A 25,977-nucleotide genomic window follows, 5' to 3' on the forward strand; every position below is an offset into this window, starting at 1 on the left:
AAAAGTCACCGGCACAGATGTCACTCAGTGGGTCTTTGCTGTGTTGTCCGGAAAACAGACACAAAGTCCCTCCACACGCTCCCCTTTCTGGTACATAATCTTTCCTTTTTCCTTCATGCTACGAGCCCTGACTCTGCTTTGGGAGGCCTTAGCCCGGCCTGGAGCGGCTGGAAGAGCCGCCTCTGGGAGACGGAGCCAGAGAGGAGGGGCCTGATCAGCGCCAGGGGAGCTGAGGACCTGTGCTCAGTGCACGGGAAGGTGGGAAGTGGGAACTCCTGGTGGGTTCAGGTAAATCCCTCCCCCATCCCACTGCGCAAATGCTGCCACGGTGCTTCTCTTCCATTCGTCCCTCCAGAACACAGGAGGAGAGAGCGAGGCCTGAGTGCAGCTCCTGAGACCTTCCTTCCTCCTCGTTGGGATCCTGACCTCACATAACCACCGGAAACCTGTGTCTTCATCTACCAAATGGGTAAGACGATCGTTTCCCCCCAGTACTATGGTGAAGCCTTTGCTTGCCCAGAGTTTGGATTCAGAAAAGCTTGACAAATGCCAGCTGGGCCTGAATCTTTCCGAATGGCCTGATCCTCCCCATCCCCCAAAACCCTCCTCTAACTCGGGCCAGCGTCTCCCTGCCAAGCCCTGAAGCACATGTTTTCTCCCCATTGGCTACCAGTGGTACAGGGCTCCTGCCACCTGCCATTCTTGAAAACCTGATGGAGGACTGATGACCGAACGGAAGCCAGGATTTGTGAGAACCATCACATTTGTTGTGTGGCTCAAAGCAGTGGTGCTAGTTTGTGTTATATAAGCCCTCGTCCAACTGTGTCTGTCCTGAACTGTAAGGGCAAAGGGTCATTTTCTTTGATTTACAACCACAGGCCCCAAATACGATACAGGGTTTGCAACTGGGGGAGGAAGGTTCTCCATTCATCCGTTTATTCAACGAACAGAGGCTTCATGATTGCCTATCACATGCTGTGATTATGGTCCAGCCACCTTTCTCACTGGCCTGCCCTTCGCTCGCGGGTTGGAATGAAGGGGGGAGCCTGCCTGCCTTCCTTCGAGGAAGTAGGTGGTCCTCATGCCTGGGAAGCTTTCTCAATCAGTTTATATCCCCTCTGGTGTCATTCCCTAATTATCCCAATGCTACAAGGGTTTGCTGATGAAAATGAATACTCTGAAACACAAAGCTCATGTTTTTACTTACAAGAATACATTAAAAATCAAAACCAGGGACTTCCCTGGTGGTCCAGTGGTAAAGAATCTGCCTTCCAAGGCAGGGGACGTGGGTTCGATCCCTAGTCGGGGAACTAAGATCCCACATGCCGTGGGGCAACTAAGCCCGCACGCCTCAACTAGAGAGCCTGCGTGCTGCAAACTACAGAGCCCACACGCTCTGGAGCCCGTGCGCCACAATGAAAGAGAAAACCCACGTCACAACTAGAGAGAAAACCGTGCGCTACAGCTAGAGAGAAGCCCGTGTGCCGCAAGGAAAGATCCCACACGCCACAATGAAGATCCCGCATGCTGCGACTAAGACCTGACGCAGCCAAAAATAAAATAAAATAAATAAATATTAAAAGGAAATCAAAACCAAACCAAACCCACTACAACGAAGCGAGCAACGTCCTCACCTAAGTCTGAAAGAAACACAGTAGGAGGGTTTCAGTGAAGTCTCAAATCTATTAAATAGTGAAGCGCCAAGGTACAAAGGCATTTCTTCACAGCAGTTCAACTCTGCTCCCTGTTGTATAGCTGGAGATGACAGTGAATCCAGGGCACACTTTAAAACCATTTTCCTCCAGTGACTTAAAAAAAAATTATAAATAAAAAGTTTGAAAAAAAAATCCTTAATCCTCAGCTCCCTTTATATCCCATTATTCTGAGTAACTGATATGTGTGAAAACAGTCTGTTTCAATTTAGCTCAACCTCTGACTCACAGGGAAGAGTTTTTAAATTGTTCATACAATTCTTATCAGTCAGCTGGGGTTGGGTAAAGGAAATAGGAATACGGAAACCTAATCACTCCTTCTGTGAAAAATCACCGTGTCTCCCTGATTGTAGGAAGATCAGATCCTAGGAAGCCTTTCCTGCAGATTTCCACCATTTCCTGGCTGTTTCACTTTAATCACGACATTGTTGAGCTGACCTATTACTTCATGAGTTTCCCGGGCAAGGGTGGGTGTTACTGATACACGTCTTAGGAAAGCCCACTGGCAGATATTCTCATCACTAGAAGCTGATGTTGCAAGCACGCTACTTGCACATAGCAACCTGGGCTTCCTTGGCAAACTGCTCAATCAGATATGCAATCATGGCAACAGGCTGAAGTCAAGGCACACATTTCTGGGAACAAACTGTGATATTTTTATTGGTTTGCTGTATTTCACCCTTATAAAAGAATGGTATTAGAGTTCAACTTACACAGAGAAATGAGGAAAACTGAAAATGAGCAGGGAGGAGACCATAAAACTACCCAGGCTGGTCATTCCGTGAATCCTTTTATGGTCAGTTGATGTCTATTTACTGCCAATACCAGGTCAATATTTTGGAGCTAATTCATCTGACAAATCGCCACTGGGTACATTTTCCATCATCAACAAAAAATATGTAGCTTTCATGAGAGAAGTGCTGGCTGTGTAGGTATGAAATGTATGTGGGTTATATCTGCTCCTCCTTTTTGCTATGGACGGTTCGAATGCTTTCCTTTCAAGCTTTGCCCAAGTAGGCACAGATCTTAGGAGATTTACCTTAGCTGGACAGTAGAGGAAATTCATCCACAATTGAATAAACCGGATGATCGCAATGTAGCTCTCTTGGGTTGAAACTAACTCTTGTTATACTTGCTTACTTAGCACCAAGAAAATATTTAGGGTATAAAACTGGCAATGAACTTAAAAGACTAAAAGATTTAGTTCCGCCATGTAGGTAGGTCAGTAAGTAGACACACACAAGCAACTTACTGAAGTATAATTTAGTTACCATACAATGTACTCATTTTAAGTGTAGAATGTATTTTTTTTGCCCAAGAATTTGAGCCTTATAGAGGCCAAAGAGATCACAGAGAGCCTGTAGCTCACCTTCCACACTGCAGCTCAGAGAAACTGCCACGCCACCCAGATGGTCAGTGGTAAGTGGAGAGGTGATGCCCTATTTGGAGATGCTAATAGTAACCAGCCTATTGATTTGGCCATTTTGAGTAGAAACTCACCCTTTTGCAGGGAAAGGGAGGAAAGACTTTATGTAGCAGCCTGTGTAGAAGATGGCTCTGGGTTCCTGATATGTTAAAAATGAACATCCAACTGCTGGCTGCAGAGAGCGTAGGAAAGGATGGAAGGGGAAGTGTCTTCCCAACAGGAATACTGAGGAAGACGAAGGCTTACGGTGAATGAAGGACTGAGAGTTTACTAAAGAATGGGAGTCTGAGGTGTTACAACAATTCCGACTGATGTAACGTCCGGATGCTGACAAATAAAATTTATAAATGACTTTTTCAACCACTTCCTCTAGCAATGGAGTTGTTATTATCCCATTGATTTTGAAATGAAATGTTAGGGAATTTTCTTGCTTTAATGAGAAGGCAGATCCAACTGGTAAATAAAGTAATGATTAAAGCAATTAAAAGAGTAAAAATGAGAAATAAAGTAACAGTACCCCTAATGCTTAACCCAAATAGGCAGGTTTTGCTGATTTACTAAAAAGACTCATGTTCATCTAGAGGTAAACCTATTGAGAAGCAATGCTCACTGTGAATAAACCCACCTTTTGGTAAGAGGATAAAAGTCAATTAGTAATGTCATTTGTTTAAAAATCTGCCTGCACCTGGTTCTCATTTGTCCTCCAGCTGAGAAACCAAAGAATTTCTTTTTATTGCTTGTGGTCAAACAGCAAGTTCATTTCGCCATGGGATGATCAAATGGCCAGCCTCCCCGGCTTGAGAAGGTCTGCCTTTCACTTTCAACTTGTTCAATCATCATTAACTCTGAAAAATGTCACATTCCATTTGTGCAATGAAAATTTCACCACCAGTGACCGTTTGGGTGAAGTTTTTGTAGGCGAGGCCCTAAATCTTGCAGAGCACCTCACACATTCTCAAGGTCATTTGCCTCGTTTCCTTGTTTAATGACAGTTGCCTAAGATGCTGGAGTCCGTCCATAGCCTGACATCAGCAGCTCTGAAGAAACCTCTGTGTTGGGGTACGTGTCCCTCTCTGAGACTGAAAGGGTTCACACGTGTGTGTTATCTGACACGCACGCACATGCACCCCCTCCTTTGTTATCTATTGTATTATGCATACACGCACTGGGGTTTTTACCAAGCAAAAGTCTTCTTTACTGGGGAGAGACCGGTAAAAAAAAAGACCACTGGATGCAGCCCATTCAAAGCAGGGTTTCCTTACTCTGGGAAGTCGGCTTCCCTGGAAGAAGCTGCAATATCAACTTGGGAAGGTTCCAAAAAGTTTCTGGAAAGGAGAAATAGGCTTCTTTTTAACGTTTGCCATTGGGCTTGGAAATCTTCACCTCCTTTGTTTATTATTTAATTATATTTCCCCTTCTGCAGAGAAGTTCTGAAATGCAAATCCCAATGAATGCGGCATTGGGCCAAATCCCTCACAGCACTCAACAAAAACGAATTTCTGGAAGTCGATGTCAAGCAGCAAGATGCCTAACTTAAGAGGTCACTTGATCCAGAATCTTAAAAAGAAGCATAGTGTTTATTGGGGCAAGTCAAATAAATTTTGTGCCATTTGGCAAGCAAGTCATAGTTAAAACAGGCCCCAGTTACAGGTCGTGATTAAAATTTCAAGGTCAAAACCAAAAGAATGTTTAAGCAGAGCTCCCTAGAGTCTTAGTGCCAGGGCGCTAATACACCATTTAAAATAGCCTCCAAGAAGGGCTTCTTGATCTCTAGCTCTAGTTTACTGTCAAAGTTCCACTGGGTCAGCTGCTGAAATAAGGAGGAGGTTATCAGCCTGACTGGGTTATAGGCACAATGTGTTGGTCCCTTTCAACTAGCTGTGCTTCATAATGTATTAGAATATTTATTGTTGCCAATATCCAAGTTTTGATTGGCTAGAAGTTGGGGGTAGGAGAGAAGGCAAAAATAATCTAATAATTTTTTCCAATTCCCCCAGTTAATACAAGACCAGACCCTGGGTCTAAAGAAGCATCATATGGCCCCTAAAATAGGAAAAGGAATGTCCTGACATTTTAATGGCTGAGTTGACAGCATCACTTTTAAGAAAAGAGATTCCAATCCTAAGAATCTCTTTAGGAAAAGAGATTCAGGTTATTAGCTGAAAAAAGCTTGCATGTAATTTCCTAGGAGAGACTGAGACTTTTCTTATTCAAACACTTGACTATGTACCTGGTATTATAAGTGTATAATAAATATTAACTCATTTAACCCTCATAGTAATTCCAATAGGTGAAGTCACTTACCTAAGGTCGTAGAACTATTCAGACCCAGAAGTCTAGGTCTATATGCATTATACAATGCAGCTATTTTTTTTCACAAAGACTTCTCAGACTAGGCAACCCAAATGCCCATTTATCTGTTGCTTCAAGGTGAGAGATGGTGTGCAAAGAGAACAGTGTGTTTGACCTGTTTGCGCCACGTCACAGGAATGGGAAATGGAGATCAAGTCTCTAAACCTCCCTTCTCCTCACACTGATTTCTCCCACTCTCTCGACTCCACCTTGTGGAGGTCACCTTTCTACTGTTGGCTCCTGAGTGCTGGCTCTGTCTGTCTGTCTCTCTCTCTCTCTCACACACACGCACACACACAGAGCTATTACTGTGCTTCAGTGAAGCTGCACAGGGTTTGTGATCTGGGCATAAAAGCAGACATCATTTGCTCATTAGAGTTAAGTTTTCAAGACGTGTCCCAATTACTGACCTCCACTAACGGCCTCGGTTTGCGCTCGACTGCAAACCTGAAGTGGCAGAGTTCACAGTAGCTGGTGTTTGAGGATGACAGCCAGTGCTCCAGGCAGCTCCGATGAATTGTCCCCAGGGTCCCTGTACATTCACATGGAGAGAGCAAGTCCTCTTGGCTGCTGCCCTCGTGGCAGATCCTGCACATTGGCCGGTCATTGAAGGGGCTGCAAGAGAGGAAGGGGCACCTGCTGGTCACGGGCTGGAAACCACCGCCATGCCGTGGTCCTCTGGCTCTGTGTCCTTCGGACCCTCCCCCAAGGCAGCTGCTCAGAACAGACACCTGGTTTACAACCCGAGATCTACACTGGCACTCGGTAGTGGGCATCTACTTCTGTCAATACAAAGAAATAGGGGGTGACCAATACCAGAGCAGGTGGGCCCAGGGCCACAAGTGAGTGAAAAGGAGCAACGTGTTAATTTTACCTTAGACATCGATGTAGTTCAGGCAAACTACCAATCAAAAAATAAAAATCATCCCTAGCTATTAAGAAGTTGTTTTGAAACGACACCAATTGTAGTTTCTAGACAAACTGCATCTTTTGAACCAGGCTGGGACACTTTTGAATACCCAGAGGTTCCTTTCCTTTCTTCTTTCAGTGGGATGGGCGAGTGAGAGGAGGGAAACGGACTGGTGGCCAACCCTGAAGCTGCCACACAGAACTGCAGTCTGAGCCAGAGCACGATGCTGTGGCAGCTTGGTCCTTGGAGCTTTCCTAGGATGCACTTTGGGACGCTGAGGACAGTAAGCTGAAAGCGAGTAAAGGTACGTGCTACCAAGGTGGCCTCAGTCCAGAGCTTGGCCTTTAACTCGGAAACACCACCCCTGCACATTCTGTGAGGACACACAGGGTAGTGGTTTGTGAGGCAGGCTCTGGAGTACAGCTGCCTGGGCTCGAACCCCAGCTCTGCTGCTCACGAGCTGGTTAACTTTGGGTGAGTTACATCACCTCTCTGGACTTTAGTTTCCTCATCTGTAAAATGGGCACAAAGCATGGTGCCTTCCTCATATGGCGACTGTGAGGATGAGAAAAGATAGTCCAGATTACAAGGTTAGAAGAGGGACCAGCATGTGGTAAGTTCCTAGTTAATGGTAACTATTTTCACTTGTAGAAAAACTCAGGTCGGGGAAAATCAAAAAACATGGCCCTCATCACATAAGTCAGAGGCCAATGGAAGGCTCAAACCAAGATGGCCTCACTTCTCAATGGATACTGGAGGACTATCCCGCTCTGATTAATGTCTTCTTATATTGCTAGAGGTCCTTATTGGGTATTAGATTTTAAAATGTCATCATTGTATGCGCCAACCCAAGGACCATACCCTTTACCCACCCTCTCCCGCCTCTTCCTGTCCCCCAAAGATGACAGTGTTCCAGGCTTATGCCCACCACTCTCTTTGACTCCATCTTTGTGGAAAGGCCTTTCTGGGGATGATCCTGGGAATGAGTGAAGGCTAAAAGGGGATTAAAAGAGGAAAGGATCTCCTTCCCACTTGCCAAAAGACCCCCTCATGCTCAGGGGTGGGAAAAGAAAGTTTAAAGAGTTGACTTTTTTCTCTCATTATTACTGGTCTCCGTCATTCACACTGAGCCAAATGTGTGTAAAACTGTAAGAGCTCTGGTTTACATTTCTACGTGGTAGGAGAACACACACGTACACGCACATTGGCTCACAGGTCTCAGTCGTTTCAGCTCTGCAGACTGTTCTTCTTGATCAAATGAGGTGATTGATGGCTCAAGGGTGATGGGGGCATATGCAGACAGATAACTGTCTGTCTCAGTTCACAGCTGAGCAATGATGCTCACTGCCTCATCGTATACTGAGTTCTACCCAACTGATTGTTACAAGTTTTCCCAGAGGCAGAAAAATATATATTGACCTTTTTTTTTCCTATTTCTTCCCTTTGCAATAGCCGCACGGATTGAAAGTAGATGGCACATGGATAATGTTTACAACACGTGGCGGTGTGTGAGTCCATGTCTGGTGGCCGCCACGTCCGGGGCTAGGAGCGGGGGGACAGAGAATGTTGTGGTGTCACTAGGAGTCCTGCTGCAGGGGCACGTAGGTGGGCCTGTATCTGCACCGGAGGGGTTGGCTGAATTGCTCAGACCAAGGTAAGCAGTCGAGGTCTGAGTGACTGACCCAAAGTCTCAGGGCCAGAAGTGTCAGCACTGAAACCAACGGGCAAGTCCAGTATTTTACAGTCGTAAGTCACAGTCTCACTTACCCGTTCTGAAACTAATGGAGAAGCCAAGGAGGACCTAGAGGCCAGGCAGCCTGTGGCTCTCAACCTGCCAGTGGGCAGCAAGAGCACCAGAGGAGACCTCAAGGGACAAAGTGCCGGCCTGGATAAGCCGTCTCCGGGCTGCTCAGAGCCTTCTTTCTGGCTCCGGTTTATCACTTGGGGGAGACAATAGTACTTCACGAGGCACAGTGTGTATGAAGGATCATGGCTGGGACGCAGGGAGAGTGAAGGAGGAAGCAGCCGAAGAGGCCCCCACGTGGGGATGTGCCAGAGGTGACTCCCCCAGGAAGTAGCTGTGGACAGCCCCCATCACGGCATGCTGATTAGCATGCACATCAGAATGTCACTTCAAAAGTTTTGCCCACATATCCAATCACTTTGGCTCAGTCATCTGAAACCAGGTGCCTCCTTCATTCTATTCTAACAAAGGGCTACCTTTGTTAGCACCTGGAGACAACGAGAATTTAATTACTGTAGTAAGGTCAACGTAACAAATGTTAAGCAAGCTACCCTGTGCCTTGTGGGATCCTCCCCTGCCTGGCTCTCTGCAAGTGTGACTTTAAGTGGAAAAGTCCACAACGTTGAGTTTCATCTTTTTGCCCCATTGCTATAGAAACGACAATGACAGAACATGTGTTTTTTTTTTTTTTTTTCTCCCAGTACCTCCTCTCACCTGACACAAAGACCTGAGCACTAATTACATTCCCTTTAGCACTTCCCATCTGACAGCCCTCCGGATTGATTACCGATTCATTGATTTTAACTGTGGTACTACCTCTGGGTGGCAAGGGTCCGCACTACTGTTGACAGCAGCTGCCCGTCCTTGGCTGAAACTTGCATGACATACTGCGGCTGCCCATTCACTAGGCTGCCACAGTCCTCCACGGTCTTCACCACGGGTGCAGCTGAACTGGTGCAGTCTGGCAGCACTTCGGGCAGGTGACTGCAGCGGCTGGTTGTCATGGTAACGGACGGCAATTACTCTGCTAATGGCTTCCACATTCATACAGGATTTCCATCTAAGAGAGATCAGAAAACAGTTTACTTGGTCAGGGTGGTTAATAGAAAATGGACAATTACAGGTCACCATCACGATGTCATTATTTAATAGAAATAATAGGGGTGGCCTAGACGCGGCACATTATCTTGCTACCATTTAAAACGCGTGCGCACACTCAGCCCACAAGAAACAGTGGACATGGTTATGAACAGGACACCGAGCGTGTCGGTGTCCGTAAACATCGAGGATCAGAGAGGGGAGGGCATGATGGCCCTGCAGCCAGATCTGAAGAGAAGATAAGCGCTTCCCCCACTCTGGGCCAGAGAAGCAGTAAGTCTTTGTTAACACTCTCTCAAAGTTACTAGAACCATTATTAAAACCGTTTGGGGGGACTTCCCTGGTGGTCCAGTGGTTAAGACTCCACGCTTCCAACGCAGAGGGCCTGGGTTTGGATACCTGGTTGGGGAACTAGATCCCACATGCTGCAACTAAGACCCGGCGCAGCCAAAATAAATAAATATATATTAAAAAAAATGCACCACCTTTCTGACTTTTCCCATATCTGTGTTCCGTAACACAATTATCTGCTCAATGTGTCTTGAAATTACTTTCCTTTAAAAAGTTAACCTATGTTAGCCTTGTCTTAAATTTATTCATGAAATGATAAGTTTGACGAGCTTGTTATACATATTTGTAAAGGACATTACAATAAATACATTAGTACTAAGTTTTTGGTTTTTTGTGTACCACTTAAAATCCAGGGACACTGCCTTATCATAGGGGAGCACATAGGCAAATGCAAGAAACTGATGAATGAGATCTCTACCACCTATTAAGAATAATCCATTCTTAATAAGGGCCTTACCTCGCTGACATATAGTCTACCATATAGAGTGCAGGAAATTCTGTTCCCAATCTGTGTGCTGTGGGCTTGAACTTGACCTCAAGTTCAAAGCATTCAGATCCAGTGCAGTGAGGAACCCCACTGCATCCAATAATAGAGCTGCATGTGATGTGTAAGAAATAGAGGACTTAAGAGAAACTTGCAGGAGGAATTCTTTATGTCTAAAGGTGAGAGGACACAGTTTCATGGTCCGTACGGACCATCTCTGCCCGGTCTGCTCACCTCGAGCTCCTGAGCCTGGGACAGCCTGGACTCAGTGGACAGTGGCAGGCTTGATGGATAGACTGAGTTCCCATCAATAACCAGTCTGGGTGGTCAAGGCCCCAAGTCTAAATAAATTTGCTTCCCAACCCTAAGAGCATGTTTGGAATTCCTCAAAGGGTTATTTTCTCCCACATATTTGTTACATTTTACTCGACTCTTACAGGTTTGGAAAATAGGATCTGCCCAACTTCCAGAACAATGTGCATCAACTGGACGTTCTCAGGAGAAGAATGCAGTGTTTCCAGATGAACTTGAGCTGACACTGTCCCTGCTGACAAGCACATATCCCACAGGCCTGACCATTGGATGGGAACGGAATCCCCTCCTTCCTGCCGAGGTGTCTGGCTGGCTCCCTTTCCTGTTCTCCTAGGCTGCCTCTAGCCCTCTCAGGGTCTGCAGTCTGGCCTCTTCCAGGAGCCCTTTGGAACCTGGCAATGGGGCGAGGGCTGTGGACACCAGCCCTGGTCTTAGGCCTGATGTGGGGCAGAGGCAGGGCTGCCCCTTCCATGTCATTGTCACGGCTCCGGTGGGCTTCTCAACCCCCAGGTACCAAGCATTCAAGAAACACAGTGAGATGATTAGCTAGTATACTTTTCCTTGTTAAATAGGATTTGTTGCTTTTTTTTTTTTCCACATTGCAAAAACAAGAATATACGTTACAGAAAGTACAGAACAGCACAAAGAAAATAAAAATCACTCAAAACCCCACCACTTGAATAACCACAGTAAACTTTTTAATTTTTGGCAGGGTTGGCAGGGTGGAGTTGATTTGTAGTTGGGGCCACAGAACAAAAAGGATGTTCAAAGGTCGGCTTCGAAATCTATGTCTAACCCCTCTCCCCTGGCCTGCCCTTATAAATCCCCATTGACATGATTTTAAATTCTCATAATGCCTCACAGTCACAAAGTGTAACTTCCTGGCACAGCTCTCTTGCTTCACAAGGCAGCCACAGATTAAGAGCCAGGGGTGTGTTGGCAGGAAAAGCAGACACAGTGACCTTCTTGCCGCACGGAATCATTATGTCTGGGTGCAGTCTGAGAGTTTATTTTCGGGTTTTGCATTAACTCCAGCTCAGAGGGCCAAGCATTCCCTCCCTCCACTCCACGGAGCTGGAAGGAGGCAGAGAAGGGATGCAGAGTGAGAAAAGGAGGCCAGGCTGGTCAATGGTGAGGCTGTCCTTAGTGAGGGGAATGCCACTCAGACACACAAAGTTCCCAAGTTCATTCACTTATAACTAGACTAGATTAAGTCCTCACCAAAGGAAGTAGTTCTAAATGTCTGACCTAAATCTGCAATAAAATGCCCTTAAAACAGTTCTGGAAGTAGAGTTTCCTTAAAACTGTAGTTTCACTTCTGGATGATATCCTTCATTTCACTTGTCTTCTCAAAGGTGAAAGGGATATTACCCACCATCTGATCAGTTTATTCCATTCACAGAGAGTGCCAGGCACTGAGTTGGGCATAAAGAAATAAAAGGCCAGGGGCTTCCCTGGTGGCGCAGTGGTTGAGAGTCTGCCTGCCAATGTGGGGGACGCGGGTTCGGGCCCTGGGCTGGGAGGATCCCACATGCCGCGGAGCAACTAGGCCCGTGAGCCACAACTACTGAGCCTGCGCGTCTGGAGCCTGTGCTCCGCAACAGGAGAGGCCACAATAGTGAGAGGCCCGCGCACCGCGATGAAGAGCGGCCCCCACTTGCCACAACTAGAGAAAGCCCTCGCACAGAAACGAAGACCCGACACAGCCAAAAATAAAAAAAAATTAATTAAAAAAAAAAAAAAAAGAAATAAAAGGCTCCTCTACCTTGCCTTCTTCTGCAAGCAAGCCCTGGCTCTTTCCCTCGTGCCATCTCCGCAGAACCCTGAACCCAACTTAGGATTGAAATGATACTCGAGTCCAGCACTTCACTGAAGAACACGCCAGCACATCCACTGACCAGCACACACCAGAATAACCCTGAGATACTAAGTCCTGCACGCCAGGGTGAGTCCGCACACTCCTCAAAGACCATGTCTTGAATTGAAAGTGGGGTGGGAGGGACTACACAGAGGATGGGCACCTCGATCCTGGTGGGAAGCACTGAGTTGGTTCCAGCCCTAGAGAGGGAATCAAATCAGGTGGAGGAGGAGAGAAGGAAGCACACCTCCCCAACCTCAGTCAAAAGAAGCCCAGGGGCACTTCCCTGGCGATCCAGTGGTTAAGACTCCGTGGTGCTTCCAATGCAGGGGGCACAGGTTCGATCCCTGGTCAGGGAACTAAGATCCCACATGCTGCATGGTGCGCCTGGAAAAAAAAAAAGAAGAAGCCCAGGGGCTGAGATCAAGGTGTGGGGCAGGAGTGGGCCTTGCAGGCTGCGGGCACCAATTGGCACGCATATGTTGCACCTCAGGCAGTGACAAATGGCCCACTGCATTTCCCTGTCTCTTTCAGAGCCACCTGGGAAAACAGCAGGCTGTTGCCGTGAATGCTAGAAAGAGCTGAGCTGTGGGTTTGTAGCCTAGCACTGGTCTTCCACTGATCTTTCCGCGAAATTTCAAGTGCCATTTGACCGCTTTCTTATCAATACCGCTCCTAGGAAGTCCACCCAGGAGTTCTGCTCTCTGGGATTTCTCAGGACAAAAAACACGTTGCTGGGAGGGAGTGGTGTCCATATAAACTTGAAACCTCAAATTACACTGATGGGAGGAGTTCTTTGTTGGCCAGGCTTGACACCTTATATAATTCCTCAGGCTGAGAATAAAGCATGATTTGGCACTGGCCAAATTCAGCTGCACTCAGTGGGAGGACTGGGAATAGGTGGACAAGAGGGAGACAAATAGAAAAGGAAGGAGTGGCTACAGAATGAAAGTCTGATTAGACAATTGTGAAGATAAAAAGGCCTGTCTGTGAAACTCTGACCCCTTTAAAGGACAGAGTACAGTTTCATAAAAGCAAGGACCCAACCAGGCTGCAGCTAATCGTGGCTGCGTTTCTGCTGTCAGTAAGTGATTTCCATGGGAACATGGCTGGCATCACGAGGATGCGTCCAGAGGATGAGGGGGAAGGGCAGGGAAGAGAGCCCTGCTCACCTGTGCAGCCCTCTTGCCTCACAACCCCCGAACCTCCATAAGGACCACAGAGTTATGGGAAAGGCTCTGTTCTTAGAGGAAGGACACCCAAGCTTGCGCCCTGGCTCACCACACACCAGCGTAAACCATTCCGTCTCTCAGACTTTGCTGAGATTACTTGCATTTGAAATTAGGGTATTGATACTTCCTGAGCCACCACATCTGGTTGTTTGTGAGGCCTCAAATAAGATGAGACATGTGAACGTGCTCTGGAAGTTGGAATGAGCCGTGCACAGGGAGCCATGCACGTGCGCATTTTATTACTATATTAACCTTTCCTGCTCTTTTTCTGGCCTGGGTTGCATCTCGTTTCCATCTTCTATAACTGCTCTCCTCCATGGCTGGTCAGTTTGTACCCACTGCTCCCTCTGGATCACACTTGAGCCCGGACATTGTGCCACTCCATCTCTCCCCGCGGGGAGCACAAAGGGAGTCTTCCTCACACCCTGTGTCTCCTCACTCTCCCGAGACCTGTCACCTTCATATCCCCCAACACAGGTTTCACTTTTCCATGAAAATGTTTAGTATAGATACCCGATGAAAAACTGCTATTATGTTTGATATTCGTGTCTATTTGTTCCAGCAGCTACCATTATCTTAGCTAATCTAAATACACTGGAAAAGAAAACACAAGCCGCACCCAGCTGCCTTTTTAAGCCTGCTTCTATCAGAACTGTATTTTCAGTGCCAAGTCAACTTTAATCTCTCAGATGTAGGATAAGAAGGCTATTTTGGGGAGGTACCTGGTGCGTTGGCATCTCTATTTGGGTATAAAAATTACCCACAGGATTTAAAGGTGAAAACAAGAGCATAAGGGTGTGTGCACCCTGGTGCTAATCTGGCCGTGTGGGCTGCCTGGGCAGTGGTCTGAGCAGGCCCAAGCTCCGCGGGGCAGTCTAGAGCCAGATTGGACCTCCAGGTTCAACCCTAATGCTAATTCCAGAGATTTTAAAAAGTAGGCTCCTCAGGTGCTCAGTATGTCCTGGAAGGGTCCTGTATGACCTCCAAAGCCAGAGTTGGCCAACAAAGCAAATCAAAGGATTCGTTCATTATTTTATCCATTCAAACAAGCATTTTTTGAGAACTTACTAGGTATTCCTAGGAAGTTTCTGGTGGTGCAGGGTCTAACCATTTCAAGTCCTGCTTTACATTTCCCAAGGGAAAGCACAGGCCACCAAACAGTATGGAGTGTTCCCCAGACCCTCTCCAGGGCTGCAGAGCCATGAGGACATGGCACCTTCCCCCTAGCAATCATGCCCTTGCCAATTCGGGGGATACCACCAAATGCCCTAAATTTGAGGGAATGAAAGTGCAGAACTATGGAATGGCTAGACGGCTTTCTGCTCCCACAGAGCTGTGCATCATTAATGCTGTTCCAGGATTCAGAAAACTGACCTTAGTTTTACATGAGCAAATCTGCCTCAAAAAGGATCTCAAAAATGTCCTTTAGTCTCCTTTGAGGAGCTGCATACTCAGGGAGCAAGGCCTCCTCTAATGAGGCCAAGGAATGGATGATACAAGTCGGTCAGTGATTGAAAGGGGAAAAAATAGCAATAATGACCTGTCCAGGAACTTTCCCCTCTGAGCTGGATTTTTAGACTTTGAATTCTAAGAACAGTCTCTGAGAATAGGATCACTCTTTGATAGAACATTTCCCTGGCTTTTCAGGCATGTTATAAACAGACAGTGCACTGCATGGCTGATGAACTGACTTAAGAGTATCCTGAATGTTCAGAAAAAATGAAGGCAGGCAGGAAATCACACACTGACCTTCCTTTCCAATGGAAATGGAGCACATGACTAATTTCAAAACCATTAACATGTAAAAGCAGCATATTTCTTCTGAGAACATGGCACAAAGGCTCTCCAAGGAGATTGCTGGGACATGATTACCAGCAACATTTAAGTTTTCAAAAACGCACCAAGGAGGCTATTCACTAAGAGTGTGTTAGCGGCAAAGTAGCTGCTTCATTAAACTTAAATAGCCGCAGCAGGGCTGTGCCTACAGACCCAAGCTACCAAATTATACATTTCTTTTCTGGATGCTTCACTGACCCCATTATGTAGAGCGGAGAGTTTGTCATTCCAAATAAAGTGACCATCCAAGTCTTTATAAACATGTCCATCAGGTGCTTGATGAGTCTGCAGAGTGAAACACTGGAAGCCCAGTGAATTAAAAAACAAACAAACAAAAAAACGACTTCTCTTTTTGTCGTTTCATTCTTCCCTGCTACATGCTCATTGTCACACTTAGAGCAGAGTAAGCAGGTGAGATGCCTGCTTCCGACCATGAAGGAATTTTTGATTTGGGGGTTATGGCATTTTATTGAGAAACGTGTAAACACCAACGATGAACCATGGGAAGAAAAAAACCCAGACAAGCATAAGGCAAGGTGGATCCAGAGAGAGTTACAGCTTGTTCCCAACGTTCTTTTTGAAACTTATATCCAGCGTTATTTATCATTTCCCATCCACGTTATTAATTCTGATTCTCAGCCACAAGAAGTATCAGGCTAATTTTTCTTCCATTGAAGATTACTATATTTTATTTTCAGCCAGGTAAAATCCTCTAGTTCTGCTGAAGGCAAATCAAGTAACAATTATCATATTTATACATATTTTTTCCCCTCAAGAAGTACTCATGAAATTAATTCAGATTTTGGAGGCTATCCCATTTTTTTCTCTTCATTTTAATTATATAGAGGAAAATGGCAATTAAAATCCCACAACAACCCTGTGTGTTCAGAGACAGCGACAGCTGAATCACACTTGTAAATAACAACTGGTCCTGCACAAGGAGCCCTGCTGAGCTAGGGGAGCCCCGGGGAAACAGAGCTGCCCGGTTGAGTTCCAGGGGCTCGGGAACAATCAGGGTACATCAGAAAAGTTTAAACGTCAAGTTTAAAAAATAGAGGTGAGCAGGCAAAGCAGAATGAGATGTTCACGGGACGTTACTCAGAGATGAGAAAAGCGTATGCTTCAAACGATATTCAGCATGCCCAGTGCCAAATGGCTACCTGTTCAGCATAAGGAAGGTATGGAGGGTACGGCACACTGACCAGGATATCTGATGATACGGAAGGAAAATATTTTGGCTACAAATGAGGGCTGAATACGCTCTAAGGACTACAAGTTCTGGATTTGTGGATATGTTCATACACATCTTCCACCAGCCTCCAAGTGAATGCCCGCCATTAAAGGAAGTTGATTTGGGGTTCATTCCAAGTCGTATCTCACCCTCCTCCACACAAACAACTCCGTACTAGCTACACAGATGTGCTCCATCTTGACAACAGCCTCCCAGAGCCTGGAATAAAGCCAGCTGTGGCTTATTTTAAGCCCCAGGGTTCCTTGGGGCTTTCCCCAGCTGCATTTCACCAAGACCATGGGGAGGTTGCAGTCTTGCTTTCTCACGGGGTAGGGTCCAAGCTCTGCATTCTGCCAGGCTCGGGGGCCCAGGTCTCCCTGCAGTGTTTGCTGGAGCCCCAGGAGACGTTTGGCTGGTGGACCTCCATTTACACACGAGGATATCCGAAGTTACTCAGCTCGCCAAGGAATAGTAAGGCAAGTGCAGAGCAAAGACCAAAACTCTTTGGATTTTGCTTTTTAGCTCTGTCTTTGGCATAATGGGTGGGCTCCCTATCATATGCTTCATATTACTGAAAGTCCCCCAAACGCCACTTGTTCTTTCCCACGTGGTCAGAGTCTCCGGGTGTTTCTGTGTTGACTTTGTACGTACTTGGCTTTGGATTCAGGGGAACCTCTGGGAGCCTTTGTGGGGGAGGGGACAGAGACCTAGTTTTGGATCAAGGAGTCCTGACTTTGAACTGCTACTCAGGATTTACTTGGTACTCAGCCTCAGTTTCCTCCCTGACACGCTGGACCTGGGGTAGGTATGTGCCTGGCCTGTGGTGGTCACTCGGTAACCGGCAGTGCTTAAGACTGCAGTGCAGCAGGGTCAGCTCATATCAGCCGAGGACCAGAGTGGGGAAGAGAGGTCCCTTCCAGACCCTACCTCTAATCCCCTTGCCTAGCCCACCCCTCTGTAGTCATCCTTACCACCCTACCATCTTCCCAAGTGAATGTCTTATGGGGGCAGAACTGCTGACAGCTCTGTTTTGACAGTCTTGTATGAACATAGGTAAAAAACACAGAAATACTCCCTGGAATTACTCTTCTCAGCTCTTGGACACTGCTCACCTTTCCCTCCACTACACACACACTCACACATACACACAAAAACCATAGTTTCTTTTTATTGGTTCCCTAAAATGTGTCCAATCTTTTAAACCATCAAGATATAAACAAGCACAAGAAAAAACTAATACTTAGCCAAGGACCAAGTTATCTGAGATCACTTTATCACTTAATTTCTTGACAGTTGTATACTCTGGATTCTTGTGGACCGTGAAATTGGTGGCAAATGGGGCCTCATTTGTATTGATACTTCCTATTTACCTCAATGCGAAGCACTTCCAAACCCCTTCAAAGGTGCCTCTCAGGCCTTCTGTTTTCTAAGTAGAGTACATGCCCCCTCCTGCACTTGCTCCTCTGGCCGTCTGTCCCATCTTGCCCTGCATCTTGACATTGGTGGTTGCATTGGTCCCGCATCTTACACAGCCCACACCCATTGGAGTGTCAGCTTCATCTGGACATTTTTTAGTGTGAGAACCAGCCCACTCTCTCCCCAAGCCTCCAGGGGAGCCGAGTGTTTAAAGTCTGCTAGAAATGCTCCAGGGCATCAGCTTACGTGGAGGGCTGTCTCCCCTTAGGCCACTCAACCACTCAGGAGGAAGGTCCTAAATCAAATATCTGGTCTGTTCATTTCTTTGTATATTCGTCTTTGCAAAAATAATGAGTGAGGTTCCTTAACGTGATCCCGCTTGTTTGACAGAAACAAAAACCACCTTACATGGACACTGAATTAACTTATTATCCAAGACCAAACAACCAAATATTAAACCAGAGGTCTACCTTTACTTTACAATTTTCATCTGATGGTAGTTTTCCTTCAGAACAGACAAAAAAATTACACTATTAATAGCAATCGTGAGAGTCTATTTTTCTATTTTCATAGCACTATTCATTTTCTATTCTCTAATTACTTAATAAATACAGTGGGTCTTTACTGCCTTCGAGGGTGAAAATAACAGTTATACCCCTACAGAGCTCGTTCATTTGCTTTATGGGCTAAAAAATCTCTAGTGTGTCACAAATTAACACAATGTTCCCGAGGACTGTGTTTTACTCTTGAATCTCCAATTTCACTAATAAATGTGAAAAACACATGTAGCCAGATAAGTCCCTGGAGACCAGCCACTGCAGATGCTGAAGAAAGCAAGTTATTCCAGCTAAGATCAGCGTTCACTTTCACATTGGAGACTATTTGTCTCCCAAATTCTCCTCCAATTGCTTGACATGAAGCAATGAAATTGGTTTTCAGTGACTACCCCCAAAATCTTAGAAAACTAGTTTTTTTTTTTAAATAAAGGATATCTTCAAAAAAAAGAAAAAAACATAAAATTTTTGATCATCAGATAATGACCTTTTTCTAATCACATCTCCAGTGGATTCCCCACCACCTCCTGAGAGAGCTGTTACTCTTTTTAAAAAAAATTTTTATCAAGAAAAATTTCCAACAAATAGGGAGAAAACTACAGTAACCCCACATATTCTTCATCATCCCAATCTAACAATTAAGATTTTGCTACACTTGTTTCACCCTTGCTTCCTTCCTTCCTTCCACCCTATTAAGATTTTTACGCAAGTCTCAGAAATTGTCATTTTACCCCTACATACTTCAGCATGAATTTCTAAAAATATGAACATTTCTTATAGAACCACAAAACCATTATCATACCTAACAAACTTAATAATTCCTTGGTATCATCTGTTACCCAAACTGTATTCAAATTTCTCCAACTGTCTTGAAAAATCTTTTATGGTTGCTTTGTTTAAATGATCCAGACAAGGTGTAACATTTGGATACATCTAAGTCCCTCTCACCTGCACACAGCCACCTCCCTTTTTCCCCCTTGCCATTGTCTTGCTAAAGAAACTCGCACAGGGCTCCTCTTAAGCCCCATCCCAATAGCTACGTTCTTAATTTTTCTTGTAGTATCATTTAACTTGTTCTTCTATCCCCTGTATTTTGTGGAACCTTACTGATTGGTTTAAGTTCAAGTTCAACTCTTCTGCAACAATAGCTCATGCTGTGTACTTACGTATTGCATCATAGTGGGCAGGCTCCTAAGATAACAATGAACCACTTTTAGTGGGTTCAGGTGAGGGCAGCCTGATTCCTCCATTGTGGAGTTCCCCATAACGTACCTAATGGTCTAATGATTGCATCCACTGATGACAGGTGCTTGAATCAATGATTTCATTTGGAGGCTACAAAATTATGCTTTTCCAATTCTAACTTCCCTTCCACATTTAGTGGCTAGAGTTCTCATGTGAAAAATAATTTTCCTTCATCAACACTTGCAAATCCGGTCATTCTGAAATACAATTTGCACAGAGAAGGCATAATAACTGCTTAATTCTTTCCTTTGACTGCCAATTTTCAGAGTAAGGAATTGGTGCTTTAGGTACATCCTATAGTAACTGAGTTGTTTTTGTTGCTTTCTATGTTATTCTTAAAGGTCCATCTGTCTTCATTGAAATTAAAAAAAAAATCAAATCACCACCCAATAACTAACCCTTCTGCTTGAGTATAGAGAACTGGATTTGTAATGAAAAAGGACACAAAATATGTCTGAGCCCAAGTCCCTGCCATTGTGTATCTCTCTTCTCACTGGAAGGCCAGGCACTGTTTCCCTTGCCTACTTTGGTATATGACTCTTGTCTTTAGGGTTGATAGAGTCTTTCTCTAGGCTGAACACTCTCTGAAGACAGACGTCTTCTGCATTTACTGATCCCTTAGGAAAACAAGAACAATCTTAAAATCTACCCTTTTCAGCTTACTGTGGCACAGTTGACTTGGCGTCACTTGCTCCTGTGGATTTCCACTGTCTTATCATTCACTGAATATATCTGAAGGTGCCACCAGTGTAGAAGCCAGTCAGCGGAACTACACCACTTCAGACTGACTAGCTAAGGTCATCAAGTCTGTATTAGATTTTTGGGCTTCGTCTGTGACCCATCAGGAAACCATTCCTGTCCAATGAAGCCTGCAGGTGCCATCTGGCATAGCCACACCCAGCTCCAGGCTGCAATGGTGGCACATTAACACGATGGGCAAGCTTCCACTAGGGGAAGAAAGAAACTGCATGTGGGTGAAACTTGCACATGTATAAGAAACAGCTCCATTTTCACCTTCTCACTAATAAGGGTGAAAACATTTAGGCCATTCAGAGGTATTCGCCACAGAGGCATTTATAAGTCTTCCTTAACGGCTGACAAGTGTCTCTGAGATGACAGGAATCCAGGGTCTTTCTTTTTTGCTCTCTAAGAGCAGAGATATTTTCTGCCCATTATTGCCTTGTTTTACTGACAGGCATCTGTCAGTTAGACATTAAAACAGAGTGATAATGGGAAGATAATATGCTGGCTTTGTCCACACACTCCAAGAGGGAAGCACTCATGAAAAATGTGTATTTTGGTAAACCTACAGGCTCATGTGCCCATCTGCATTTCTATTAAGTTGGAAACTGAGTATAGAATAGCAAAGCAGTGAGAAGAGGAATAACAGAGGGATGGGATCAGAGGAGATTCCTAAATGGCCCTGTAGACACCAGTGTGGGGATCCGCTGCTCTGTGCAGCAAGGGGATGGGTTAGGAAATGCTCGCCAAAGAGGATGAGCAGGATGGCAGCAGTTTTTTTCTGGCTTCACTGGAACTCACGGAGAGCTGCTGAACCAGGGAACTGGCAGAAAACATCTTCCATGGCTCTGTAAATGGAGGATGTTCACATATTCTGAAATAGCTTAAATACTCCCTTTTGAAACAGAGGTAAAAAGGGAAATGCACACTTTAAATAAACTAATAAAAGCAATTCAATTCCTACTGAGAATCTTCTAGTAAATAGTTTTCTGTCAGAAAGTAATATTGTTACTCAGATATTTGAATCTCCAGTCATACGTTCAGGTTCTGACTTCTTGGCTAATGCAAGTAAAAGCATATCCTACACGCACGCACACACACACACACACACACACGCGCGCGCGTGCCCAGTATAATGCCATCTTTTTTTCAATCGAATAAAACTTTAATTTATTCAATTAATGATTATAATAGAATGCCATGTTTATGCTGACAGTTCACCATAAAATCTTACCATTCTGTACTGAGCCATGGAGCCTAGAGACTACTCAAGTGTAATCCCTACTGTGAAGTTCTAATATGTGTACAGTGGGAGGAAAATAGGTGCCATCGTGTTCAGTGGCAGTAGTCAACTTGAATAGGATAGAAGCCAGAAATCACTAGCCTCACCGGCAAAAAGTGTTAGAATTTTCTTTTTAAATTAAAAAAAAATTTTTAAACATCTTTACTGGAGTATAATTGCTTTACAATGGTGTGTTAGTTTCTGCTGTATAACAAAGTGAATCAGCTATATGTATACATATATCCCCATATCCCCTCCCTATCGCACCCCTCCAGGGGGACACAAAGCACTGAGCTGATCTCCCTGTGCTATGCAGCTGCTTCCCACTAGCTTAATTTTACATTTGGTAGTGTATATATGTCAATGTTACTCTCTCATTTCGTCCCAGCTTACACTTCCCCCTCCCCGAGTCCTTAAGTCCATTCTCTACATCTGCGTCTTTATTCCTGTCCTGCCCCTAGGTTCTTCAGAACCATTTTTTTTTTAGATTCCATATATATGTGTTAGCATTTGTTTTTCTCTTTCTGACTTACTTCACTCTGTATGACAGTCTCTAGGTCCATCCACCTCACTGCAAATAACTCAATTTCATTCTTTTTATGGCTCAGTAATATTCCATTGTATATATCTGCCACAACTTCTTTAGCCATTCATCTGTTGATGGACACTTAGGTTGCTTCCATGTCCTGGCTATTGTAAATAGTGCTGCAATGAACATTGTGGTACATGACTCTTTTTGAATTATGGTTTTCTCAGGGTATATGCCCAGTAGTGGGATTGCTGGGTCGTATGGTAGTTCTATTTTTAGTTTTTTAAGGAACCTCCATACTATTCGCCATAGTGGCTGTATCAATTTATATTCCCACCAACAGTGCAAACAGATTCCCTTTTCTCCACACCGTCTCCAGCATTTATTGTTTGTAGATTTTTTGATGATGGCCATTCTGACGGGTGTGAGGTGATACTTCATTGTAGTTTTGATTTGCATTTCTCTAATGATGAGTGATGTTGAGCATCCTTTCACGTGTTTGTTGGCAATCTGTATATCGCCTTTGGAGAAATGTCTATTTAGGTCTTCTGCCCATTTTTGGATTGGGTTGTTTGTTTTTTTGATATTGAGCTGCATGAGCTGCTTGTAAATTTTGGAGATTAATCCTTTGTCAGTTGCTTCATTTGCAAATATTTTCTCCCATTCTGAGGGTTGTCTTTGTCTTGTTTATGGTTTCCTTTGCTTTGCAAAAGCTTTTAAATTTCATTAGGTCCCATTTGTTTATTTTTGTTTTTATTTCCATTTCTCTAGGAGCTGGGTCAAAAAGGATCTTGCTGTGATTTATGTCATAGAGTGTTCTGCCTATGTTTTCCTCTAAGAGTTTTATAGTGTCTGGCCTTACATTTAGGTCTTTAATCCATTTTGAGTTTATTTTTTGTGTATGGTGTTAGGGAGTGTTCTAATTTCATTCTTTTACATGTAGCTGTCGAGTTTTCCCAGCACCATTTATTGAAGAGTCTGTCTTTTCTCCATTGTATATTCTTGCCTCTTTTATCAAAGATAAGGTGGCCATATGTGTGTGGGTTTATCTCTGGGCTTTCTATCTTGTTCCATTGATCTATATTTCTGATTTTGTGCCAGTACCATACTGTCTTGATTACTGTAGCTTTGTAATATAGTCTGAAGTCAGGGAGCCTGATTCCTCCACCTCCATTTTCCTTTCTCAAGATTGGCTTGGCTATTCGGGGTCTTTTGTGTTTCCATACAAATTGTGAAATTTTTGTTCTAGTTCTGTGAAAAATGCCAGTGGTAGTCTGATAGGGATTGCGTTGAATCTGTAGATTGCTTTGGGTAGTATAGTCGTTTACACAGTGTTGATTCTTCCAATCCAAGAACATGGTATATCTCTCAATCTGTTTGTATCATCTTTAATTTCTTTCATCAGTATCTTATAGTTTTCTGCATGCAGGTCTTTTGTCTCCTTAGGTAGGTTTATTCCTAGGTATTTTATTCTCTTTGTTGCAATGGTAAATGGGAGTGTTTCCTTAATTTCTCTTTCAGACTTTTCATCATTAGTGTATAGGAATGCAAGAGATTTCTGTGCATTAATTTTGTGTCCTGCTACTTTACCAAATTCATTGATTAGCTCTAGTAGTTTTCTGGTAGCATCTTTAGGATTCTTCTGTATGTATAGTATCATGTCATCTGCAAACAGTGACAGTTTTCCTTCTTTTCTGATTTGGATTCCTTTTATTTCTTTTTCTTCTCTGATTGCTGTGGGTAAAACTTCCAGAAGTATGTTGAATAATAGTGGTGAGAGTGGGCAACCTTGTCTTGTTCCTGATCTTAGTGGAAATGGTTTCAGTTTTTCACCATTGAGAACGATGCTGGCTGTGGGTTTCTCATATATGGCCTTTATTATGTTGAGGTAGGTTCCCTCTATGCCCACTTTCTGAAGGGTTTTTATCATAAATGGATGTTGAATGTTGTCAAAAGCTTTTTCTGCATCTATTGAGACGATCATATGGATTTTTTCCTTCAATTTGTTAATATGGTGTATCACATTGACTGATGTGCGTATATTGAAGAATCCTTGCATTCCTGGGATAAACCCCACTTGGTCATGGCACGTAAACCCTTTAATGTGCTGTTGGATTCTGTTTGCTAGCATTTTGTTGAGAATTTTTGCATCTATGTTCATCAGTGATACTGGCCTGTAGTTTTCTTTCTTTGTGACATCTTTGTCTGGTTTTGGTATCAGGGTGATGGTGGTCTCGTAGAATGAGTTTGGGAGTGTTCCTCCCTCTGCTATATTTTGGAAGAGTTTGAGAAGGACAGTTGTTAGCTCTTCTCTAAATGTCTGATAGAATTCGCCTGTGAAGCCATCTGGTTCTGGGCTTTTGTTTGTTGGAAGAATTTTAATCACAGTTTCAATTTCAGTGCTTGTGATTGGTCTGTTTATATTTTCTATTTCTTCCTGGTTCAGTCTCAGAAGGTTGTGCATTTCTAAGAATTTGTCCATTTCTTCCAGGTTGTCCATTTTATTGGCATATAGTTGCTTGTAGTAATCTATCATGATCCTTTGTATTTCTGCAGTGTCAGTTGTTACTTCTCCTTTTCCATTTCTAATTCTATTGATTTTTCTCCCTTTTTTTCTTGATGAGTCTGGCTAATGGTTTATCAATTTTGTTTATCTTCTCAAAGAACCAGCGTTTAGTTTTATTGATCTTTGCTATTGTGTCCTTCATTTCTTTTTCATTTATTTCTGATCTGATCTTTATGATTTCTTTCCTTCTGCTAACTTAGGGTTTTTTTTTGTTCTTCTTTCTCTAATTGCTTTAGGTGTAAGGTTAGGTTGTTTATTTGAGATGTTTCTTGGTTCTTGAGGTAGGATTGTATTGCTATAAACTTCCCTCTTAGAACTGCTTTTGCTGCATCCCATAGGGTTTGGGCGGTCGTGTTTTCATTGTCATTTGTTTCTGGGTATTTTTTGATTTCCTGTTTGATTTCTTCAGTGATATCTTGGCTATTTAGGAGTTTATTGTTTAGCCTCCATGTGTTTGTATTTTTTACAGATTTTTTTCCTGTAATTGATATCTAGTCTCATAGCGTTGTGGTCGGAAAAGATACTTGATACAATTTCAATTTTCTTAAATTTAACAAGGCTTGATTTGTGACCCAAGACACGATGTATCCTGGAGAATGTTCCATGAGCACTTGAGAAAAATGTGTATTCTGTTGTTTTTGGGTGGAATGTCCTATAAATATCAGTTAAGTCCATCTTGTTTAATGTATCATTTAAAGCTTGTGTTTCCTTATTTATTTTCAATTTGGATGATCTGTCCATTGGTAAAAGTGGGGTGTTAAAGTCCCCTACTATTATTGTGTTACTGTCAGTTTCCCCTTTTATGGTTGTTAGCATTTGCCTTATGTATTGAGGTGCTCCTATGTTGGGTGCATAAATATTTACAACTGTTATATCTTCTTCTTGGATTGATTCCTTTATCATTATGTAGTGTTCTTCTTTGTCTCTTGTAATAGTCTTTGTTTTAAAGTCTATTTTGTCTGATATGAGAATTGCTACACCAGCTTCCTTTTGATTTCCATTTGCATGGAATATCTTTTTCCATCCCCTCACTTTCAGTCTGTATGTGTCCCAGGTCTGAAGTGGGTCTCTTGTAGACAGCATATATACGGGTCTTGT

General features: G+C 43.9%; 1 protein-coding gene across 2 annotated transcripts in view; it reads right to left on the bottom strand.

The window, feature by feature from the left end:
* Positions 1-25,977, bottom strand: part of MARCHF3 (membrane associated ring-CH-type finger 3) — a 148,783-nt gene that overhangs the window by 28,573 nt on the left and 94,233 nt on the right. For both annotated transcript variants that reach the window (XM_068534384.1, XM_068534385.1), the window contains exons 2-3: positions 8,961-9,204; positions 5,901-6,105 (exon numbers count right to left, since the gene is read on the bottom strand). In XM_068534384.1, coding sequence (XP_068390485.1) covers positions 5,901-6,105; positions 8,961-9,148 — 393 coding nt within the window. In that variant the 5' untranslated portion in view covers positions 9,149-9,204. The remainder of the gene's footprint in view (positions 1-5,900; positions 6,106-8,960; positions 9,205-25,977) is intronic.

This window comes from Eschrichtius robustus, chromosome 2 (genome assembly GCF_028021215.1).
Source record: "Eschrichtius robustus isolate mEscRob2 chromosome 2, mEscRob2.pri, whole genome shotgun sequence".
NCBI lineage: Eukaryota > Metazoa > Chordata > Mammalia > Artiodactyla > Eschrichtiidae > Eschrichtius > Eschrichtius robustus.